This window comes from Phaenicophaeus curvirostris, chromosome 14, assembly GCF_032191515.1.
Source record: "Phaenicophaeus curvirostris isolate KB17595 chromosome 14, BPBGC_Pcur_1.0, whole genome shotgun sequence".
In the NCBI taxonomy this organism is placed as follows: Eukaryota; Metazoa; Chordata; class Aves; order Cuculiformes; family Cuculidae; genus Phaenicophaeus; species Phaenicophaeus curvirostris.
This window is the reverse complement of record NC_091405.1, coordinates 6,731,603-6,753,175: the sequence shown is the minus strand read 5'-3', so window position 1 is coordinate 6,753,175 and position 21,573 is coordinate 6,731,603. Positions and strand designations below refer to the sequence as shown.

Sequence of the window (21,573 nt, the reverse complement as noted above, 5' to 3'; positions counted from 1 at the left end):
GTCCCTGTGCTTGAAAGCGAAAATCAGCATGAAAAAAAGGTCTTTCATACATTCTTGATGTGGAACACATGTTACTGCAACATGAGTATCTGAGAATATAACAGCTGAGATAACAGATCTAAAAATGTGAAGTGAAAGGAAATTTGTTTTTTCACTGCCAGGAGAACCTTATTCACTTCATAGTGTGGGGTGCGTCGGAGAAAAATTGCCACAATAATATATTTTTTTAATTCCAAACATTTAACCAGCAACTGATAGGTAAAAGGCCATTAAGAGACAAGTGGGGAGAAACATTTTTGTCCGGTCTGTCACATTATAGAATCACAGAATAGTTTGGGTTGGAAAGTACCTTCAAGATCATCTAATTCTAACCCCCTGTGATGGGCAGGGACACATCCCACTAAATCAGGCTGCCCGAGGAGCATATATGGAGAAGCAGAACAGAATTACACATTGCTGCAGTGACCAGGACTGAGAAGCGGGAGCTTTATTAAAGGTTCACACTGTTAGAAAAGCGATGGCCCGACCTCACAGTGCAACATTGGAATGAATTGAGTCTGTGACAGCTGTTACTTCTGTTTTATTCAGCCTTACTTAGCGTTCTCAAGTACTTCTAATAGGGACAGAAGTCCCTTCTGTCTCCGTCTGACTGACAACACTGTAGAATCATAGAATCATAGAATAACCAGGTTGGAAGAGACCCACCGGATCATCGAGTCCAACCATTCCTATCAAATTCCGTGACCGGCTGCAAAAAGGCTGCAGCCACAGAGCCGTTTCTCCATCCCTAAAACAGACGGAGCTGCAGCAAACGAGCTGTTGCCACTGGCTGAGCTCCGGTTCCCTCATCGCCTGGAGCCTCCTGATCCCTGTAGCAATAAAACCAATCAGCCGCACAAACGCGCAAAACAAACCTTGCGGCAGGAAAGAGCCCGTGTGCAAGCACAGCGCTGGAGCGCGATGGAAGCGAAGAAACTCCCCAGCCTCACCCTGTTTAACCCGCTCCCGGCGTTCGTGCAGCGCGGACCCGGCCCGGGGCACCGGCGACCCGGCCGCCTCTGCCCGGCACCGGCCCGCGGCCGCCCCTGCACAGCCTGACAGAATAGAGCAGAATAGGACAGAGCAGAATAGGGCAGCGCAGAAGAGAACAGCACATCACAACCCCGTCCCGGGAACAGCGCCACGGCCGCCTTCCCCCCCGCTCACCCCACAGCCTCCGCCGCCGCCTCGGCCGCCGCCATCTTGGGCGCTGTTTACCGCCGAGCTCTCGCGAGAGCCCAGCGCCTGCGCACGGCGCGGGGGGGGGTCGGGCGGACGTACGTGCGTGTGTACGTGCGTCCGTACGTACGTGCGCGTGTGCCGGAGTGGGAGTGTGTGACACTGTGTGTGAGTCTGTGAGTGACACTGTATGTGTGAGCATGAGTCTGTCTGGGACTGTGACTCTGTGTGTTTGTGTGAGTCTGTCAGTGCCTGTGTGACACTGTGTGTGTGTGAGTGTGTATCTGTGCCTGTGTGACACTGTGTATGTGTGTGCCTGAGTGTCTCTGAGCATGTGACAGTGTGTGACACTGTGTACGTGTGTCTGTGGGAGACTATGTGTGAGTGTGTGTCTCCGTGTGTGTGTGTGACACTGTATGTGTGTCTGTGACCCTGAATCTCTGTGTAATATTGTGTATGTGTGTGTGTCTGCACGTGTGACACTGTGTGAGTCTGTGAGTGTGTCTGTCAGTGCCTGTGTGTGTCTATGTGAGTGCATGTCTGTGCCTGTGTGGCACTGTATGCGTGTGCCTTTTTCTGAGTGTGTTACAGTGTGTGACACTATGTGTGGCCATGAGCACATGACACTATGTATCTGTGACTGTGACACTGTGTATGTGTGTCTGTGAGCGTGTGGCAGTGTGTGCAACACTGCTGTGTGTGTGTCAGTGCCTGTGTGTGTGACACTGTCTCTGAGTGTCTGAGACGGTGCGAGTCTGTCTGCGTGTGTGATTCAGCGTGTCTGTGACTGTGTGTGTGCACTAGGGAGGCTACTACAAGTAGTTCCTGTTACAAAAAGTGGAATATCTGATTTCAGCTAAAGTGAAGTTTCATCTAAGTAATGGTATTGTTTTGAACGCTAGACAATGTCCCTCTGATTGCATGCTTTCTTCTCCAGACACTGTTCATTCTTTGGAGGGGATAACACCGTGTGTTCGGTACAGTCTGTGCTGAGCAGATATCTCTGCTCTAACCACCTCTGTTTGCAGCCTTTCCCCATCTCAAATGCAAGGTCAGGCAGAGCTGGAGCCAGCTCCACGTCAGCAGGAATTTAACTGTTGTGAACTTCATAATAACATTAAAATTAGGCCTTGGAAAGTAACAGAATATGACCGATACCAAAAATGCTGGCAAATAAGACTCGTTTTGCAGTTTTAGAAAGCAAGCATCCTTTATCAGGCCTGGGCAACATGAGGAGGTGATCTCCATCACGTGCAGCGAGGCAAAAGCTGGGGACAGAATAGATTTCCCACTTAGAGGCATAGGGATAAATTTTCCCAGAAATCTATGCACATTCTATAACTGTTTGTAAACCACTTTTTGTAATAGTAACTACTTGTATGGGGGGAGAGGCTTCCCTGCTGGAGGCCACACCTCCTCAAGGGTGTTGGAGACTGGTCATTCCCATGAGGCAAGAGGTGCTTTGACCAACAGGGATGAGCAGACAGCACCTGACTGACATGAGGAAGAGAGCAGAAATATAATCACAGAATCAGTAAGGTTAGAAAAAACCTCTAAGCTCATCCAGTCCAGCCATCAGCCCAACACCACCAGGGGAGATTTAGGCTGGACATTAGGAAAAAATGTTTCACAGAAAGGGTCACTGGGCACAGGAACAGGCTGCCCAGGGAGGGGGTTGAGTCACCTTCCCTGGAGGTGTTTAAGGCATGGGTGGACGAGGTGCTAAGGGACATGGTTTAGTGTTTGATAGGAATGGTTAGACTCGATGATCCAATGGGTCTTTTCCAACCTGGTTATTCTATGATTCTATGCCTACTGAACCATGCTCCGAAGTGCCACATCTACACGTTTTTGGAATAAAGATTTCACCACTTCCCTGGGCAACCGGTTCCAATGCATCACCACTCTTTAGATAAAGACATTTTTCCTACTATCCATTCTAAACCTCCCGTGGTGCAACTTAAATTACGCTCTACAAACCCTACTCATGAAGACATCACTACTTGAACTGCAGGTTCTAACCACACCAGTCCAGAGATCCTATGGAAAAGCAAGACAACCACTTCATAATCACAACTGCAGTATTCAGCAACACAAAGCAACTGCTGTATGTCCTCCAGTGGGATTTCCAGGAGCCAGCTAGCGTGGGATACTGACCTCCCAGTGTCACCATCAGGAAACAAGAGGACCATCACATTCAAGCAACAAACACTTGCAGAAATGAGGGGACGATGCTCCTTAGTCACATTGCTGTGTGTATGATACCACATAGGCAGTTCACAGCTTTGGTATCTCAGTATAACATTACAGAAACACTACTAATAAGCCCATGAGAATATAAAATACAAAAGGATTGAGAATATTCTTAAGTCATGAACTTCTTTCAGGTAGCAATTACGCATACACAGAATGAACAGCTTTCCTGACTCTAATATGTAAAGCCTGTAACGCATACGAGCACCATATAACAGCCAGATTACTTAAGTACATATTTATTTATATAAAACACAAGCATCAAAATAACACAACAAAAAGTTTTTTTTAAATTATCTTAGGAAAACAATTAGTATTTTTAAATTAAAGCATTATTTCTTCAGTATTTTTCTTTAACTAATGTGGTTTTACATTCTTTATTCAATTACCCAGTCATATTTCAGATGGATGAAGCAATATATAGCAGTCATTGCACAGGACATCTGGATATTCCTATTTCACTTTGCATTCAAAGCTTCCTTGCGCACACTTCTGTAAAAATACATTGCAAACCACGCCCAGATCCATTCAGGTAGGTGCTCACCCAATGTGAACTGTGGAGAGGCACAGGGATACAAGAGAAAAGAAAAAGAAGAAAGAAAGGGACAGATTAAGACATATTCAATTAAGCAGTTTCTCTAATCACCACTAAAGGAAGGCAAAACCTGTTCAAACATCATTAAATTCAACCCCCTAAAAGTAAATATATTTATACGTTTTGGAAGTATTGCACACAGCTGAACAATTAGGTTCTGCAAATAAATCCTGAAGTAGTTTGCTCAGGTTTGCAATAGCAATACTGTCCACTTCCAAATCTTGCCAGAATACTCATCTCTTTTATTCCTTTTGGACTAAACCCCATTTCTTAAATTTCTAATGCTACAGAAAGCCACCTAGTAGGATATGAGATGGGACCAGTGTTTATAAAATTACTGTGAAGCCCAGTCTACCCACAAAAATTAAAACCTAACATATAGAGGATCTACTTCCAGGTAGCTCTGCTCTTATTCCATCCTCCCCTACCCACTCTTCCCCAAATTGGAAATACTCTATGAATTACGATTGTAAAAAGCTGCTTCAGTTTATAGAGGGCAGTGAAATGCTTGCCCAGTCAGAAACACACTAAATAAAATGAGGTGGTCTGTGCCTTTCAATAAAAACTTGTCTCTTCCCACTTCTGCTGTGCATTTCAAGTGGGCATTGGATTCATTCTCATTCTAAAAATAAGCATGCCCAAGCACAATCTTCTATAGCAGAATTAGTGAGAAAATACAGCAGAATGCCTTTTAAGTCCTACAATATATATAACACTTTTTCAGAACACAAGCAGTTTTTGTTCAGACCCCTAAGAAAGTAAATGGCTTATTTACTTCTATTGACAAACATGAAATAGTTCAGTGAATTCTATTACCATTATTGCATGCCTCCAGTAACCAGTGGTCCTTGTGGATAACCCAAGAGTAGAAACAGCATGACTTGCATATTCTTCAGCAGAAGGAATAAAGAAAGATCTCTTTGACGTGATGCTGCTATAGGATGACATTTTTGTAGCAATTACAAACGGGGTTAAACTCTGAACAACAATTCCCTTTGAGGCATACTCATACTGTAGTGCTCTACTGAAATAGTCCAAGTAGATCTAGCAAGACAAAAGCAGAGGGACATATTTTTTCTTTCTTTCTTTTTTAAAAATCAATCAAATTAAAACCAATTAATTTAAATAATCAATTAAAATTACAGGAAAGTTGTACCATATTTTATACATGAGCTAAAAAAACCCGAACTTGGAATAAATACTATAAAAATACACATTTCTATAGCATTATCAATGTTTAAATTTATTATTTGTTTGCTAAAAATTCCTAACAGTACAGCAACTTGCAGGGAAAAGTGACTGCTTAACTTTCTGATGTGTATTTAACAAATGATCCAACAATTTCTGCTTAAAACCAATACAGAAACAGTTATTTCATCTAAAATGTATGCCTCGTTTAGTTTGGGGGCTTGCAGGGGACGCTCCAAAGCTAACTATACATACTGTTGTCAAAAGGACAAAATAAAGTCCCATTGTTTAATAAATTTACAGTTGAACTTCATATTCAACTGATCTTCCCTGGAAACTGGGTTAATTGCTTCCTGCAGCTCCCTTGTGCAAAATGAGGCACACATCTGCCTTTTAATTGTTTTGGTTTAGAGTGCAGTTTTACACACACTTGGCTGCAATGGGTCCAGGAATATTAAGCCAGTTTCTATGCCAAAGAAAACCTGCAAGGAGTTTTATACATTGAGATAGTAAGAGCTGCTTTTGCCAAAGGAAGAGGCATCCCAGGAGTGAGGCTGCGCTGGCTGCACTAACCACGTGCACTTAGGTACCAGATGGAGACAAGATCCTCTTACAACCTCAGTTGTTTTTGTGCATTCAGCAGCAAGTCATCCAGCTTAAATCTGCATCTTCATGTGCATTCGTACTTCCAGCATCACCCAGCTGCCACATCCTATTCATTATTGATTGGATCTCCTCAGGAAAAATAATTACAGTGGAAGTTCTTTTCTGACCAAATATGATACAGACGATGGTGCAAGAAGCCTTCTGCCCCTTGGTGTTAGGTGAAGCAGTGCCCTGATTTGTCACAGTGGTGGCTTGAGCACAAGGATAGAGTGCAAATAGTTTGAGGAGTCTGCACAGTTCAGCTGAGGAAAAAAGAAAATTCTTGACCTTGTCAATGAGTCAAAACTCCTATTTTGCTTTGCACATCATTCCTCCAAGAAAGGCAGCATTTCCCCTAGAACTACTCTTACCCTACAGTTCACTCATAATCCAAATAGCATTGGCTTTGGTTCAAAGCCCAGTACTAGTTGGGACAGATTGTTTACTGCATATGACGTGTGACATTCACCTCCAATATTTGAACAAATGCCTAGAAAGCTTTCAAGTATATTTTGACACCTTTGCTGAATGTGTTTACAACCAACCAACCTGTAATGCACCTACTTTTCAGTGCATACCATTAAACATCACCCCCCAACTTACTTTAGAGGCTCCATAGGCTGTCAACATTGGTGTTGGCTGACAACAGGATGCAGAAGAAACATTCACAATCGCACCTTTCTTCTTCTCTACCATGCCTGGCAACACAATATGGGTCATCATGTTAGCAGAAGCAATATTTACGTTGATCATGTCCCACAGGATATCCTCAGACAGGCTGGTAAAATAGTCTGGGTAGGGATAAAATATTCCTACGTTATTCACCAAAATCCCAATTTCTCTGTCTTTCAGCGCCTCCTTAATGGCTGGGTAAGGCTCACGTCCCTTGCTGAAGTCAGCTACTATGAAAAGTGTTTCAACTTTATAGGTTTCAGATATGCTCTTGGATAGAGCCTCCAGCTTCTCTTTATTTCGGCTGATTAAGATGATGTTGACACCACGCTTTGCCAGTTCTTCAGCATATGCCTTCCCAATACCATCTGTGCTACCTGAAATAGAAAATAATAAAAAAAAAAAAGATGAAAATCAGAGCAGCTCCAGCTTTCTATTGACAGTTCTTTCAACTATAGCTTTATTCCCTTCTCTGAGGGTCACGAGGCACTGAATATTCTGATCTCAAAACCAAAATAATAAAGCCAATGTTGTCAGTAACAACCTGCTGCAGTCCCCCCACATACAAACTTTACATTTTTCTATGATAACAACAGAGCTTTGAGTAGAACCTTAATGAAAGGCAGTGATGTAAAAGGTACCTCACTTAAACCTTGCTGAAAAACTTGAGCACATGTGAAAAGCTCATAATAAAAAAACAGTCTTGTCTGCCTCTCTGTCTACACTTGTATGCATTTGGGGTATACCTTGCAATTTTTGGGAAAAGCTGCTCTGTGATTCTTTCCCAGCAGTCAGTTAACACACTGAGCTTGCCCATCTCCCAGGGAACTGAATTCAGTAAGATACTGAACACCAGTCACCGCTCAAGCAAAATAACTTGCCATCTGAGATAATAAAGGCCCCAGCTTGTAACCAAAGTTCACCCAGCAGTACAACCCAGCAAGTTTTACAGAACTGGCACAGTACATTCTACAAACTTAGGCAAATACACTGCTTACCAGTGATCACGGCCCATTTTCCATACTGCTTGACAAGATCAATCTTGCTGACCAGCTTTGGAATAAAATGCAACCTAAGCATGCTATAAGTGTCAATTGCAAGAGACACACACTTTCTGACCGCATACCAAGCTCCAACTAGAGCCAGAGCCTCCAAATAAACACTGCAGGAACGACTGATCTCTCCGTACAGGAGGTGGAAACTATCCACTGCAGCCATGGTGATCATAAACCTGGAAGAGAAATAAGAGACAGGGGAAATTACAATCACCTTTTGGGCCAGGTAAACCTTTCAGACTGAATGAATAACCTTTGAGACTCCACATTACAGCCTGAGTGCCATTTTGATGGAGAAAAGCCGGCTAAAATCTGGGTAACCTGTGGTCATCCTCAAGGGTTTAGCCCCCATTCGAGGGTTTGGCTGTTAACCCATCATCCCGCAGTGACACTTATCGACGATGCCACGAGTAAAATAACTCAAGTCCTTGGAGATTAGGGAAGCCCAACAGGTAAAATAGTTCTTGGAAGATTAAAACCCGCCTAGAAGGATAAACAACAGAGCTGACCACACAAGAAACAACAGGCACAGAAGCTACTTTGCTCTGCAAAGGGATCTGAACAGGCTGGACAAATGGGCTGAGTCCAATGGCATGAGGTTTAACAAGGCCAAGTGCCAGGTCCTGCACTTGGGGTACAACAACCCTATGCAGTGCTACAGACTAGGAGAAGTCTGTCTAGAAAGCTGCCTGGAGGAGAGGGACCTGGGGGTGTTGGTTGACAGCGACTGAACATGAGCCAGCAGTGGCCCAGGTGGCCAAGAAGGCCAAGGGCATCTTGGCTTGGATCAGAAACGGCGTGACCAGCAGGTCCAGGGAGGTTATTCTCCCTCTGGACTCGGCACTGGTGAGACCGCTCCTCGAATCCTGTGTTCAGTTCTGGGCCCCTCACCACAAGAAGGATGTTGAGGCTCTGGAGCGAGTCCAGAGAAGAGCAACGAAGCTGGTGAGGGGGCTGGAGAACAGGCCTTACGGGGAACGGCTGAGAGAGCTGGGGGTGTTTAGGCTGGAGAAGAGGAGGCTGAGGGGAGACCTCATTGCTCTCTCCAACTACCTGAAAGGAGGTTGTGGAGAGGAGGGAGCTGGCCTCTTCTCCCAGGTGCCAGGGGACAGGACAAGAGGGAATGGCCTCAAGCTCCACCAGGGGAGATTTAGGCTGGACATTAGGAAAAAATTTTTCACAGTAAGGGTCACTGGGCACTGGAACAGCTGCCCAGGGAGGGGGTTGATTCACCTTCCCTGGAGGTGTTTAAGGCACGGGTGGACGAGGTGCTAAGGGACATGGTTTAGTGTTTGATGGGAATGGTTGGACTCGATGATCCGGTGGGTCTCTTCCAACCTGGTGATTCTATGATTCTATGATTCTACTACAAGGGACAAAGCAGCCTCCAAGGAGCCCAAAGCAAAGCCCAAAGCAACCCCGTGCTCTCACGAAGCGCCGGCCCTTTCCCAGCACCTCATCCACAGCCTCCGGAGGGCTTGGAAACCCTCGGGCCGCGGGGCCGGGCACTAAGGTCACCCTGAGAGCGAACAGTTCTCGTCCCAGCATCGCCCCGCGGCTGCAGCCGAAGCTCCGCTCTGCCTCACAGCGCGTCCAGACGGAGAGGCCTTAACGCAGGGGCTACACGCCCACTTCCCCCCCTCCCCGCCCGGCAGCGCCCGATCCGCATCCGCACCTCTGCGCTCCGCGTTCCGAACTCCCCGCTCCGGGCTCCGAGGTCCCCGCCCCGGGCTCCGAACCAGCCAGGCCCGCAGCTGAGGGGACCCGCCGCCCCCTCTCCCGAGGCGCGGGCGGGGCCGGCGCCGCGGGGGCTTGTGGGCCGGCGCGCGGCGTTGCCGCGGTAACGGCGGCGGCGTCCGTTGCGGGCCCGGCCCGGGTGAGGAGAAGGCGAACGGGCCCCGCGGGGAGGGACAGGGGATGGAGGAGTAGGGGGTGGGGGGGAGCCCGTTCGGAGGTGGCTGAACGCGATCCAGCAGCGTCCCGGCTTGTGGGAGCCGTGGGGCGGCCGGCGGGAGCGGGGACGGGGTCCCCCCCGCCGCGCGCCTCCAATGCTGGGCTCGGGGCTGGGCCCCTCGGTACAAGAAGGATATTGAGGGGCTGGAGAACAGGGATTCTGGGATTGGCTGAGGGACCTGGGGCTGTTCAGCCCGGAGAGGAGGAGGCCGAGGGAGGCTCACGGCTCTCCGCAGCTCCCTGAAAGCAGCTTGCAGGGAGGTGGGTGCTGGGCTCTTCTCCCGGGTGATGGGATGAGAGGGAATGGCCTCAAGTTGCACCAGGGGACGTTTAGACTGGATATCAGGAAAAATTTCTTCATGGACAGGGTGGTGAAGCACTCACAGAGGCTGCCCAGGGCAGCGATGGAACCTCCAGCCCTGGAGGGGTTAAAAAATCGTGTAGGTGTGGCACTTTGGGACATAGAATCATAGAATCACCAGGTTGGAAAAGACCTACCGGATCATGGAGTCCAACCATTCACATCAATCACTAACCCATGTCCCTCAGCACCTCATCTACCCGTCCCTTAAACCCCTCCAGGGAAGGTGACTCAATCCCCTCCCTGGGCAGCCTCTGCCAGTGCCCAATGACCCTTTCTGTGAAATGTTTTTTCCTAATGTTCAGCCTGAACCTCCCCTGGTGGAGCTTGAGGCCATTCCCTCTCGCCCTGTCCCCTGTCCCTTGGGGGAAGAGCCCAGCTCCCTCCTCTCCACAACCTCCTTTCAGGTAGTTGTAGAGAGCAATGAGGTCTCCCCTCAGCCTCCTCTTCTCCAGGCTAAACACCCCCAGCTCTCTCAGCCGTTCCTCATAAGGCCTTTTCTCCAGCCCCTTCACATGGTTCAGCAGGCACAGTGGTGTTGGCCTGATGGGTGGAACTGATGATCTTAGAGATCTTTTCCACCCTTAGTGATCCTGTGATCCTATGTAGCAGCACATTGCAGAGCACCCGGCTTGTCTAGGGAGCTGCTGGGCTATCATGGTGGGAAATGCAGGGTGGAACGGACCAGCATCCGTGATGAGGAGACCGGATGCGTCCGGGAGTGCCCTGGGCTTGCAGTGGGGTGGGAGGCAGGTGCTACGCAGGGCAGGAAAGCTCTCAAAGGGGCTCCATCACTTCATCCTCAGGAGGGCAGGCAGCCCCTTGAAGGAACTCCATCACTGTATCCTCAGCACGCTGCCTCAAGGGGGAAAACACAGCTAGCTCAAGTTTTGGGAGGCGTCTCGGTAGACCTGCTCTTCTCCGAGCGAGATCTGTTGTGGGCAGGATTTTAAAAATGATAAACTCTGCCTGCATTTTGGGATTTCCACAGCAAATAGCTCTAAGTTTCTAGCTCCATGCAGCTTCATCATTTGATCTTTTCACCTGTAACAGGTTCTCCTACTAAAGCCTTCGCACATTTTGACTGGAAGTTGGATCATAACCCAAATACCAACTTGGCTATGTTTGTCTAAATCACGTATCTTAAAATGCAGTCCCGAAATGGAGACTCAGACAGAGGCCTCAGAGGGGATGTTAGCACACAGCAGCTGCCAGCAGAGTCTGCAAACGACACCAGAAACGAAGCTACCGACATAGAAAGTGAAGGCAATTTTGCCAACACAGGTGAGCCCTTCCAGCTGGCTCACTGGGACAAATTTAGGGAGTTTTAGTGAACATAAAGCCTATAAATAAATTCTATCATTACTTATCTGGATGCAGTATGAGTTTATTCTTTCTCCTGCTGAAGTCACTGAAAATATTCCATAACTGAGGCTTACTCAATTGCCATCTTACATGCTTTTTCTTTTTTTTTGACTCCTGTTTCTGTCATCTTCTACCTGAAGAGATACCTTTTCTTGTGTTGCAAACATACAGTTAGCCTGACCTGTGTTTTAATTAAAACCGTATTTAAATAAGCTGATACAACCATCTTCTTTGCCCTGTCTCTTTTTATGTGTATGGACTACAAATGCAACCGGAATGTGCAGAGCAAGAATCTGAAGAGAAGGGTATTGAAAATGCAACTAATCAAAGGCGGTGTAACGACAGTTTGAATGAGTATAGCACTGGAGACACCTTCCAAAGGGTGCAAAAGGGTAAACTTTTAGAAGAGTTAGACTAACAAACAGTATTTGTGCTTGCGATGGCTCAGACGCCCCATTATTGCAGTCTCTTTACATGCAGTTAAAAGTCTTGTTAAACTCAGATTATTATTAATTAAATTTAATATACAGTACCTGTCTAGAACTGTAAGAACATTGGTGCCAGTACTTTATTGTCACTGTACATTTTGATAATCTTAAGACTAATGGCTGCTACCTGACTTCCAGGTCTAAAAAAAAATATGAATTTCAACAATTTGTTTTCTACAAGTTATTTTACTACATTGCCTTCTAAAAATAGTTAAGTTTCCTTTCATTAAAAATATCAGCAAAAATCTTGTTTAGAATACTTTTCTTGAAATACATATTCAAGTGCTTCTCAATACTTATTTAAAGTAATTGGCAGCATGACACTTTTTCCCTACCCTTGCCATTAAACTGCAACTTGTTTTCTTACTTACAAAGATGTTAAAACTGAAGAGAAAACCATCATCCATGTGTCCAGAGCAGATCAGCAGAATGAACAAAAATCAGATTGTGATCACAAATCTGTAACAAGCTCATTAAATCAAAGGGCAGAAGAAAGGAGGGGGTTTGTAAGGTAATAAAGTGTGAGTGAGTGTTTTTGTTTAAATCTTGGCATCGTTGAAATCAGTGCGAGTTTTTCTTTTCTACATGTTAATCTTAATTCAGGAGAACAATTTTGGTGATGGAGTTGAGAATGATCAACATAGATCAGGAACTGGTGATATTCGCAGCGTCTGTACTACTGATTTTTAAGGCAACAGTAGCAAACTACTTTTTAAGTATAAGATGCAGCCTGTTTAATGGATCTGGAAAAGAATGTGCAAACTCTTTTGGGAGTCATTCATCAGTAGATTTGACTATTGTCAAATAATTGACTATGCATTGTCTGAATTGGTGCTTAAAAATAGTCAAATCTACTGATTAATTCATCACAATGTAAATATTGCATTTGTCAAGGTAATTTTTAGCAGAGAAGGTCCAGCGGTGCCTCAGGTGGTTAACAATAGGGACATAACTCACTTGTAAGCTCGGGCTCTAATTTTGGTCCAGTCTAAACCAGGACACACTGTGATGGCTGTTCATTAGTAGCTGTCAAATGGAGTTATTCTCATGTTATCTCTGATCAAGCACATTGCAAGCGAATAGTAGAATGCAAAACCAGATTTGGTACTATTTAATAACATTCCTAGCCAGTCACAGTTGTATAGCGAAACTGTCTTGAGTGCTATTTCCAAGTCAGTATTTCATTAAAACGTTAGGTTAATTCCCTGCCTACTTTCCTACTTACTCTGTGTTTCTTAGCAGAAGTAGGAAGAGCCTGGTAACACGCTTCAAACAGACAAACATGGAAAGCCACTCCAAAAAAACCTACTGCTTTTTAATTTTGAGCACAATCTTGACGGATGTAGACATTTCTCTTGCATAAAAGAAATATTAATTGTGTTATTAAAAAAAATCTGTTAAAAACCCAGAGATTTCATAATCTCCACTGAAATGCATTCTTTTTGTTTTGCCTTTGCTTTCTATTGTTATTTTAGAATGACAAAAAAGATTCTGCAAGACATCTGTAAGCAGCACAAATTATATGTGACTCCATACTTAAATGATACACTTTACTTGCATTATAAAGGTAAGACATGGACATGACTATTTAGATTTATTATTCTGAATAACATTTTAGCAGACAATCTATTTTATATCTCACTGAAGTAAGGTATCTAATAATTCTTTTAAATTAGAAACATAATTTAATTTTATATAGTAGTGAAATTGTGGAATAAATTGAGTCAATGTGAAAGTAGAAAAGTGATCTGATTATAGACCTAATTCACTTTATGGAGTTTGATGGGGCCTGGGGCAGCCTGATCTAGTGGGATATGTCCCTGCTCCTCGCAAGGGGGTTGGAACTAGGTGATCTTTAAGGTTCCTTCCAACTCAAACTATTCTATGATTCTAAGGACCAATAGGAATTAAGGGAGATTTATTTGTTTAGTTTTGGTTTTTTTTCCTGAAAACTGTAGCCTCTGAGAAATGTCTCAAAATGCACATCTGTGTTGCATTCAGAGGAAAATATATGTATTTCTACTTCAATATTCTTGTATAAAGAAGCTGTTTTCCAGCTTTGGGGACTTTTTTACTGCCAAATAAACATGGTCAGAAAGAAAATGAGTAGGGAACACTTGCTGCGTGTTCTCAAATACTACTGAAAGAAAAAGAATGAACATGGATCATCCTTTTGTGACCTCTGAGCAGTTTTTTACATGATATGGTTAGCACAAGAATTGTTTTAAATAAATGGGACGTGCTAAACCTACCTTCTACATTTGGCTTTGGTTTTGCTGTTTTCTCAGTATTTAGTATTTGGGAACTTAAAGGGCTGCATGAGATATAGACTGGCTGGTTTAGTGACATTTACTCTTTCGAAGACTTGTCTTCAGCCAATGCAATTTTATTTTAAAACATCTGTTTCTGCAGGATTTGACCGCCTGGAGAACCTTGAAGAATATACTGGATTGAAGTGCTTATGGCTGGAATGCAACGCTTTAACAAAAATTGAGAATTTGGAGGCTCTGACAGAATTGCGTTGCCTCTACTTGCAAGTCAATTTAATTAACAAACTCGAAAACCTTGAACCCTTACAAAAGCTGGTTTCCCTCAATATCAGTAACAACTACATTAAGACCATTGAGAATCTCTGTAAGAACTGTTGGTGCAACGTATTTTAACTTAGAACGATCCCATATTTCTATGTTTTGACTAAGCTAAGCCATTATTAGTGGCACTAGTTTCAAGTGGGTTTTTATTTATGTTGAAATTTTGCACAAAGACCCATGCCAAAGTCCACTAGACTTCTGCTGAAGAGTGAAACCTGTATGTTTTGCAACTTAAATAGATGAGAAAACAGAAAATACACAGTAACTACTTTCACATGGGTACCTAGAACAATTAAGTAGTTTTTCCCTCACTTAATACCATCTCAGTACTTATGTGTTGCAGACACACTGGCAATCCAGGTTTCACCATTTACTTTGCAGTTATGATGTGCTTTGGCAGCTGCAGACATGATTATCAAATCTTTTTGTGTCTGTTAAGGGATTTATTCCGTCTTCAGCAAAAAATAAAACCAAATTCCTTTACCAATCATTTGCATGCATTGGGAGTAATTTAAAAAATAAGCTCTTGCTTTTGTGTAACTGACTAGTTTGAAACCTGAATTAAAAACAACCACCATCCTAAAACCAAACTATTTCTCCTAAGGTGTAGAAAGCAGCTTAGGAGGCGTAGCCAAAAAATGCATGTAGCAGACTAACAAGTTTAGAAAAAAAGCTCCCTACAATTCAATATAAATGATTATTTTGACAATGCAGTTTTCTACTTGCTCCAGAAACCTCTCTATGAAGCAATGACCCTTTCCTTTCGTTGTTCTGTTCTTGTCTGACAGCTTGTCTGACAGGCCTGCAGACTCTGCAGGTTGCTCACAACAAGTTACAAACAGTGGAAGATGTTCAGCACTTGCAAGAATGCCCAAGTATTTCTGTCCTCGATCTTTCCTACAACAGTCTAAGTGATCCAAATATTATAACTGTTCTGCAGACCATGCCTAATTTGGTAAGCTGAACATAGCTGAGGGTTTGTATCATGTATATGGATGAATCCCACTAAATGGCTTAGTTGGGTATTCCAGTATACAAAGGGTCTTAGTCTTAAAGAAATATGATTAAACATTGTTTGGGTTTTTTTGTAGATTACCTGTAACACCCAGGGTGTTTTAGTCCCTTCTTGTTTTTTAAATGGTAGGGAAAGTACATATCCAGACTGGGTCTTTTTTTGCTACTCAACCTTAAAAATTGTTTTGCTTGTTTCTGTAGCGTGTGCTGTATTTGATGGGAAACCAAGTGATAAGGAAAATTGCTAATTATAGAAAAACACTTATTGTTCAACTAAAAGAGCTAACATTTCTGGATGACAGACCAGTTTTCCCAAAGGATAGGTAAGAAACAGGCCATCTTCTTTACACAGCAAGAAAGCTCAAATGCTAGCGAGCACTCATCCATGTTTTGTCAATATTGTCATGGAAGGAAAGGAAAACTGTCTGCTGTAATAGATTGAGAGTGGGTGACTGAGTACAAGAGCATTAGACTACAGAATTCTACATCTAGCATACCTAGAGAAAAAAAACATGCGTTTTTATCCACAGGAGAATTAATTTTTGAACAGATTTTTTTTTTGCAAAGCCTCTAGGCCAGAGGCAAATCCTGATTTCAACAGATACTGAACAGGTGTCTGGAAAAGCAGAGCCAAGATCAGCACTTTTGGCAGATGCATGGTGGTGTGATCACCAGCATTTGGATCTCTTTGTTTCTTTTGTTGCAGTTCCACATACAAGATAAGATATACATGCATCCCTGTTGTGAAAGGGACTGTAATTGCTGTATGCTTATTTTTTTCCCCTGTTGCAGCTATTTTATGATGTTGCAAGACATTTTTAAATTTCTTTTTCATTATAAACATGGGATTTTACAGTTACATTACAGTGAGATTTTGTGTTTTCATTAGAGCGTGTGCAGAAGCCTGGGCTGTTGGAGGGCTAGAAGCTGAGAAAGCAGAAAGGGAAAAATGGGAAACCAGAGAGAGAAAAAAAATCCAGGATAGCATTGATGCTTTAGCAGCCATCAGGCAAAAAGCAGAGGAAGAGAAAAGACAAAAGTATATGGAAGAAAGAGATGCAAGTGCAAAATGTGGAAATGGAGATGCAACAGACATCCTAGAAGGTTTGTGGCTTAGACTTTGGAAGACATTTGTGTCTGCTTCGAGTCAGTTGTCTAAAACAAATGAATAACTCTCAAATGTTCTGAAGCAGGCTGATGCAATTTTTGGGATATGTTTATGAATCCTCTTTTCCCATACTAAATACCTCATTAATCTCTCTGCATTTTAGATTAACCACAGTGATTTTAAGCAAACATCACCTTTCTCACTGCTGATGAAAAAAAAACCAACAAACCACTTTCTGTCACAGCATTTCAAGCTGTTGTGCTCTTCACTGGAGCAACCAGGAAGGGCAATAACGGTTCCAGCAGAATTGGCTGAAGCCGAAGAAGAAGGCAGTACCACAGTGCAGAGGAGTGTTTGTCTGATACATTTTGGGAGTTTCACAGGCTCTGAAATCAAACAAAGCTGACTAACCAAGCTTTTTTTTTTTTCTAAGTAGGTAGATTGTATAGAGGACAATAACTTCAGCATTTGTCACTGTTCTTTCAAAACGCTCAAGCATACATTCAAATATGTAGTCACTTGTGAGTCTTTTCAAAATTAACTATAGATAGATATTATTTACTGCAGTTGTTTTCACTAGATGAGTTTTTTTACTGTGCAGCTCTATATGCTAGAGAGTTGAGATGGGAAACCCCACAAAATTGCTGCGGTCTTGTGAGGACTGCTGATCCACAAATAGCTGCTCAAAGCAGGAGCTTTTGATGCATATTTTAGGCCAAACTATAAAGATCATGTAGTAAAATCGGATATTTAGAATGAGTAATGATAGGTAAACTCAGCAGTTTTAATGGACTTGTTTCTTCTGTAGGAGCTCCTGCAAATTCAGGTGTCAAGGATGGAAATTCTAATATATCAGAAACTTTGAATATATCAGAAGAGGAAGAAACTCAAGACAAGACTCAGAAATTTAGAAATGGAATTTTTTATGCTCATGATGAAATGATAACACTTCTACCAAATAGGGGAGGCAACACAGATTTCATATCTGGAAATACACCTACTAGAACTGAAGAGGATGCACAAGAATCAGACTCTGACAAATGCTCAGACTTCAGCAAGAAAGGTAATATACACAGTGAAGAGTCAAAGCCAATTGAGGATACAGAGACAATGACTCAAACTCTATCTAAATGTAGCATCACCTCTGCCGTGGTTAAAACCAACTAATTCATAGATAAGAACATCCCATTAGGCTTCCACAGCAGCTAGTTGGAAATCAAATGATACTAGATAAAATATTGTTTAAATACAACAAAGAAAAAAATTCTGAGAGCTCTGCCTGCAACTTCTGCTACATAAAGATGGCGTTCCACTTCCCACATGTGCCAGGTTTAGAGACAGAACAGGATTGCTCACAGGTTTCCCTTGCTCTCACATAAACTGTGCAGTCTGTCTGCCAGCAAAAGCTGCACTTCACTATAAAGGTGATTTTGTGCCTTCACACATAGAATGCTTTTGTAGATTTGTGGAATACATTATGACAAAAGGCAAATACTAATTTATACAGTATAAGAGAGACGAAGAAAATGATGGAAGGACAAAGAGCTGGGTTCAGCTGTGAATTCTGCAATGGTAGTCAGGTTCCCAGCAGTTTGGCTTTGCAGTGCTCACTCTTGCAATATAGAAAGTCTTTTATTCAGTTAGCTCTCTGCAACTGACTATTGTTTATTCTTTAGATCTACCAAGAGAGAAGGCAGCTATGGAAAGGACCATGCTTACTGAACTGGATGAATATGCTAACATGGAACAGATCAAACTGGAGACACCAGAAAAACTTTATCTTGATGTAGGTATTGGATTCAGATCTGAGGAAGTTCGGATTTGGGTATTGTCTGCTACCAAATTAATTCTTGTAATATTCTGGCTAATAAGACTATGGGGTCAGGTCTCTAAAAAAGTCTACTATTCAGAAAAGTAGAAAGGAAAGAAGGAAAAAACCCTGATAAGGAAGGTTCTAGCCACATTCATTCTCTCCAGTATAGCATCTGTAAAGAATTTACCACTGCTTCCAAAGTATATTTTGTCCTTTGGCCATAAATTGCTTGAAGTTGACCTTCTACCTCTATGATTTATCTGGAGTAGTTAATGAGGGCTGTCATTTGTAGAACAAATACCACAACAAAAGGAAACCAGTGGATACATGCATCTTCTAGGCAAAACTCAAATGAAATATGCAGTTGAAAATACGACCTATTGCAAAACAAAGCATAAGGAAGAAATGCCACCTGTGCATTATAGATGTTAACTAGCAGTATTAGTTATTATAAATTAAATCTCAAAATATAACTTTTAGGTGTATTTCCAAGAAAAGCCTAATGTGCATTATTCAGGTATCTAATAAGCAACTGACATTTGTAATATGGCCTTCTATTATCTAAGATTTCTCTCTGGTGATGCAAACATTTAAACACGTTTAACCACATTTAACCATGAGGCGGATATGAATAACACTGGAAAATACAATCTCACTTCAAAGGAAAACTGTTCAATGGATTCTAATTATGACACTACTGCTAAATTGACAGTGTCAGATTATAACATAGCTTGCAGCAACAAACTTCTGAGCTTATGAATTCCCAAAGCACTTAAAGTGCTTTTTGATCCCTTATACTGCCACTGTTGACTAATTTCTTACTGGAATGTTTTAGAAAAGTTTCTTATATCTTTTCTCTGCCCCTGATTTCCCGGGAAAAAATTCCATCCTGTTATTGAAGGGCTCAACTGATTGCTCCAGTAAAGAACATACTGCTGCATCTTCCAAATGGCTGGTTTTAGTAATAGGTTTAATGAGGATAGTGGAGAGAACTGGCAGCAATTCCTAGTATATACAATACCTTTTTTATAAACAGATGTTGCAGGGTCTGAATAAAAAGCTATAAATAAACAGCGATACTGTAGGAACTCATCTTGGAGAGGGTGACAGTGCAGCGTTCCTGGCTGGGGCCCCTCACCCTGAAAAGCATTTCTTTGAAGAAGATTCCCAGTGAGACAGTGATGTTGTATTTGATTAATTAGAATAGCTTTCCTATTGATTAATGAACTTGTGATTGTTCTCAGGAACTGCCTGATTTGGAAGATATAGATGTAAATGAATCTCCTCCAGAGGAAAACTTTGTTCAAAAGGTAAGATTCTTATTAATTTCATCAATGAATCTTCCCTAAATGCATTTACAAAATGAAGATAATCTAAGTTGTGAAACGTGAAATCAGCTATGAATTTATAAACTAAAATGGATGTTTCAGCAGCTTTTTCTCTATCCATTTATAATCCAGTTTTAATTCAATTTTTTATATTATTGCATTGCAGAAATAGGAGAGTGAAAACCTAAGATCAACTAATGCAGCAGTTAAATAAGATTGATTTCTTAGTAGCATGTAATGTTTCAATGAAGATTACTCTTAAAATATACTTTTCTGGTACTAATATGCTGCAAGGGACTGAATAGATAGTACAAATCACCTACTACTGAATAAACCCAGACTTTTCAACTGAAAACACAGAGAGACTGAAACTCCTCCACTCCACTTGGGGCTAGTCAGATACAAGGCAGCTCATGCCCACGTTTGTGTTGTGCTGTGCTCAAACTGATCTTCAACGCAAAAGCCTATAAATAGAAACAGAAGAGAAAGAAGAAAACAACGAAGATTAAAAGCACAGCTTAGATTCTCGTGCTGGTGCTGACTCATACTTGCCTTGCTGGAGACGGAGGCTGATACCGTACACGTTTTCACAAGTGCCTCCAAGATAATGCAGACTTTTCCTATAGTCAGTCCTGGTTTGGTCACAGACTCATTACAGTGTTGCAGAATGTCTTGGCCAACAAAGCCTCCAATTTAAAGGAGGTAAGGGAAGGGAACTGAGAGGATTATTGAAGAAGTAAGAGTTAGCAGCTCTCAGGCTCCAGAGGCTGTTCATTCCTTAACTGAAGTCAGATAAAAATGTTAGTTAGGTCCCTCTCTTTGGAGGTAAGGCAATAGAATTGAGCCCACGTGTTGCTAAAATAGGTCCTGGTTTTATGAAATGTTAATAGTTTATGGTTAGTTCATTGGTAATGCCTGAGAAGTAGTTAACCCAAGATTAATCCACAAAGAAGCAGAGCTATGGGTATGAAGCACGTTCCATACATTTTGTGAGAACAGCACATCAAAGCTGACAGCTGTTATGTGTATTGAAGAAATACTTACCAATCTTTTAGCTTTTACATATAGAGTAATATATTTTCAATTAATTTTCTACCTTTACAGCGGGAGTATCACCCAATGATTGAAATAATTTCTGAAATAGCAAATGACAGCGATTCTGCATTAGAGGAAAGCAATAAAAGCGTGTTTGAGAGTTCAGTTGGAGAAAAAGTTCCAACAGCAATTTTTTCAAATGCATGCAAGATACATAAAGAGCATGAAGAGGAGCACTTAAGACTCCTTGTTGAAAGCCTCTTTACAGAGCCTGCTAATCCAGAAAGTTACCTGGAGAACAAAGATAAAGAAACAACCCCCTCAAAACCCTTGATACAAGAGGTTATCACTGAGCTCAAGAATAATCTGCTATTGTCACCAGTCTGCAATCGACCAGATGACCCAAGCCCATGGGAAGAGGATGGTAAGATTACAATGACATAATTAATCACAGAGAAAAAGGAGGGTAGCACATGCACTCTAAAAGTAGAGTTCAGCTTGTGTTGAAAAAAAAATTCAATCCATTGTTAGTTAAGTCAACTCTTCCTTTTATTTATGTGGGAATCCTAATAAATCAGGAATAAAAATGTTATTTTCTCCTTTCCACATGGAAGTTCTTGCTGAGTTTTATTTAAATGGTTTTTAAAAGTTGGGCTCTACATTTCTTTTTCCATCGTTGAATACCACCAATGACTTTCATTTGCCTTTTGCCTTCATGCTTTTAACAGGGAATAGCGGTGATGGGGAAGTACAGTGCCTGGCTGAGGGTGAAGGATGTCCTCACAAAGCACCAGGTGACAAGGACAGTGAGAGTGGATTAGATTAATCACTTTGAAGAAAACCAGACCAAACCTGGCGCACAGTAGCTGTCTGTCTGCATGCAGTTATTCT

The 21,573-nt window shown here is 42.4% G+C and overlaps 2 protein-coding genes across 3 annotated transcripts; one reads left to right on the top strand and one right to left on the bottom strand.

Annotated features, from left to right (window-relative positions):
* Nucleotides 1-3,717: 3,717 nt before the first annotated feature.
* On the bottom strand, nucleotides 3,718-9,403 carry HSDL1 (hydroxysteroid dehydrogenase like 1). The gene is made up of 5 exons (XM_069868638.1): nucleotides 9,302-9,403; nucleotides 7,570-7,802; nucleotides 6,503-6,948; nucleotides 4,883-5,110; nucleotides 3,718-4,025 (listed from the first exon to the last, which is right to left on the bottom strand). Exons 2-5 carry the CDS (start codon nucleotides 7,796-7,798, stop codon nucleotides 3,930-3,932), a joined length of 999 nt encoding a protein of 332 aa, XP_069724739.1. The 5' UTR covers nucleotides 7,799-7,802; nucleotides 9,302-9,403; the 3' UTR covers nucleotides 3,718-3,929.
* Nucleotides 9,404-10,903: 1,500 nt separating this feature from the next.
* DNAAF1 (dynein axonemal assembly factor 1) lies at nucleotides 10,904-21,573 on the top strand. Of its 2 annotated transcripts, XM_069868636.1 has the most exons (13): nucleotides 10,904-11,222; nucleotides 11,555-11,697; nucleotides 12,169-12,304; nucleotides 13,269-13,360; nucleotides 14,206-14,427; nucleotides 15,173-15,339; nucleotides 15,600-15,721; nucleotides 16,288-16,502; nucleotides 17,315-17,569; nucleotides 18,183-18,292; nucleotides 19,564-19,629; nucleotides 20,752-21,106; nucleotides 21,411-21,573. In XM_069868636.1, the coding sequence occupies exons 1-13, from the start codon at nucleotides 11,089-11,091 to the stop codon at nucleotides 21,506-21,508; spliced, it is 2,115 nt and encodes a 704-aa protein (XP_069724737.1). In that variant the 5' UTR covers nucleotides 10,904-11,088; the 3' UTR covers nucleotides 21,509-21,573. The 2 variants fall into 2 exon arrangements, with proteins under 2 accessions (XP_069724737.1, XP_069724735.1); XM_069868634.1 differs by lacking the exons at nucleotides 11,555-11,697; nucleotides 21,411-21,573 and having other exon boundaries at nucleotides 10,904-11,224; nucleotides 20,752-21,390.

What these genes read in the sequence shown, in the direction of transcription:
- HSDL1 (XM_069868638.1), bottom strand. Translation starts at nt 7,798, where the DNA reads ATGATCACCATGGCTGCAGTGGATAGTTTCCACCTCCTGTACGGAGAG. An exon ending in AAAATGGGCCGTGATCACTG is followed by an intron (nt 6,949 to 7,569) that starts GTAAGCAGTGTA and finishes TTTCTATTTCAG; the next exon opens with GTAGCACAGATGGTATTGGG. An exon ending in CAGCCTATGGAGCCTCTAAA is followed by an intron (nt 5,111 to 6,502) that starts GTAAGTTGGGGG and finishes TTGTCTTGCTAG; the next exon opens with ATCTACTTGGACTATTTCAG.
- DNAAF1 (XM_069868636.1), top strand. Translation starts at nt 11,089, where the DNA reads ATGCAGTCCCGAAATGGAGACTCAGACAGAGGCCTCAGAGGGGATGTT. An exon ending in CTTCCAAAGGGTGCAAAAGG is followed by an intron (nt 11,698 to 12,168) that starts GTAAACTTTTAG and finishes TTACTTACAAAG; the next exon opens with ATGTTAAAACTGAAGAGAAA. An exon ending in AAGCCCATGGGAAGAGGATG is followed by an intron (nt 21,107 to 21,410) that starts GTAAGATTACAA and finishes TGCTTTTAACAG; the next exon opens with GGAATAGCGGTGATGGGGAA.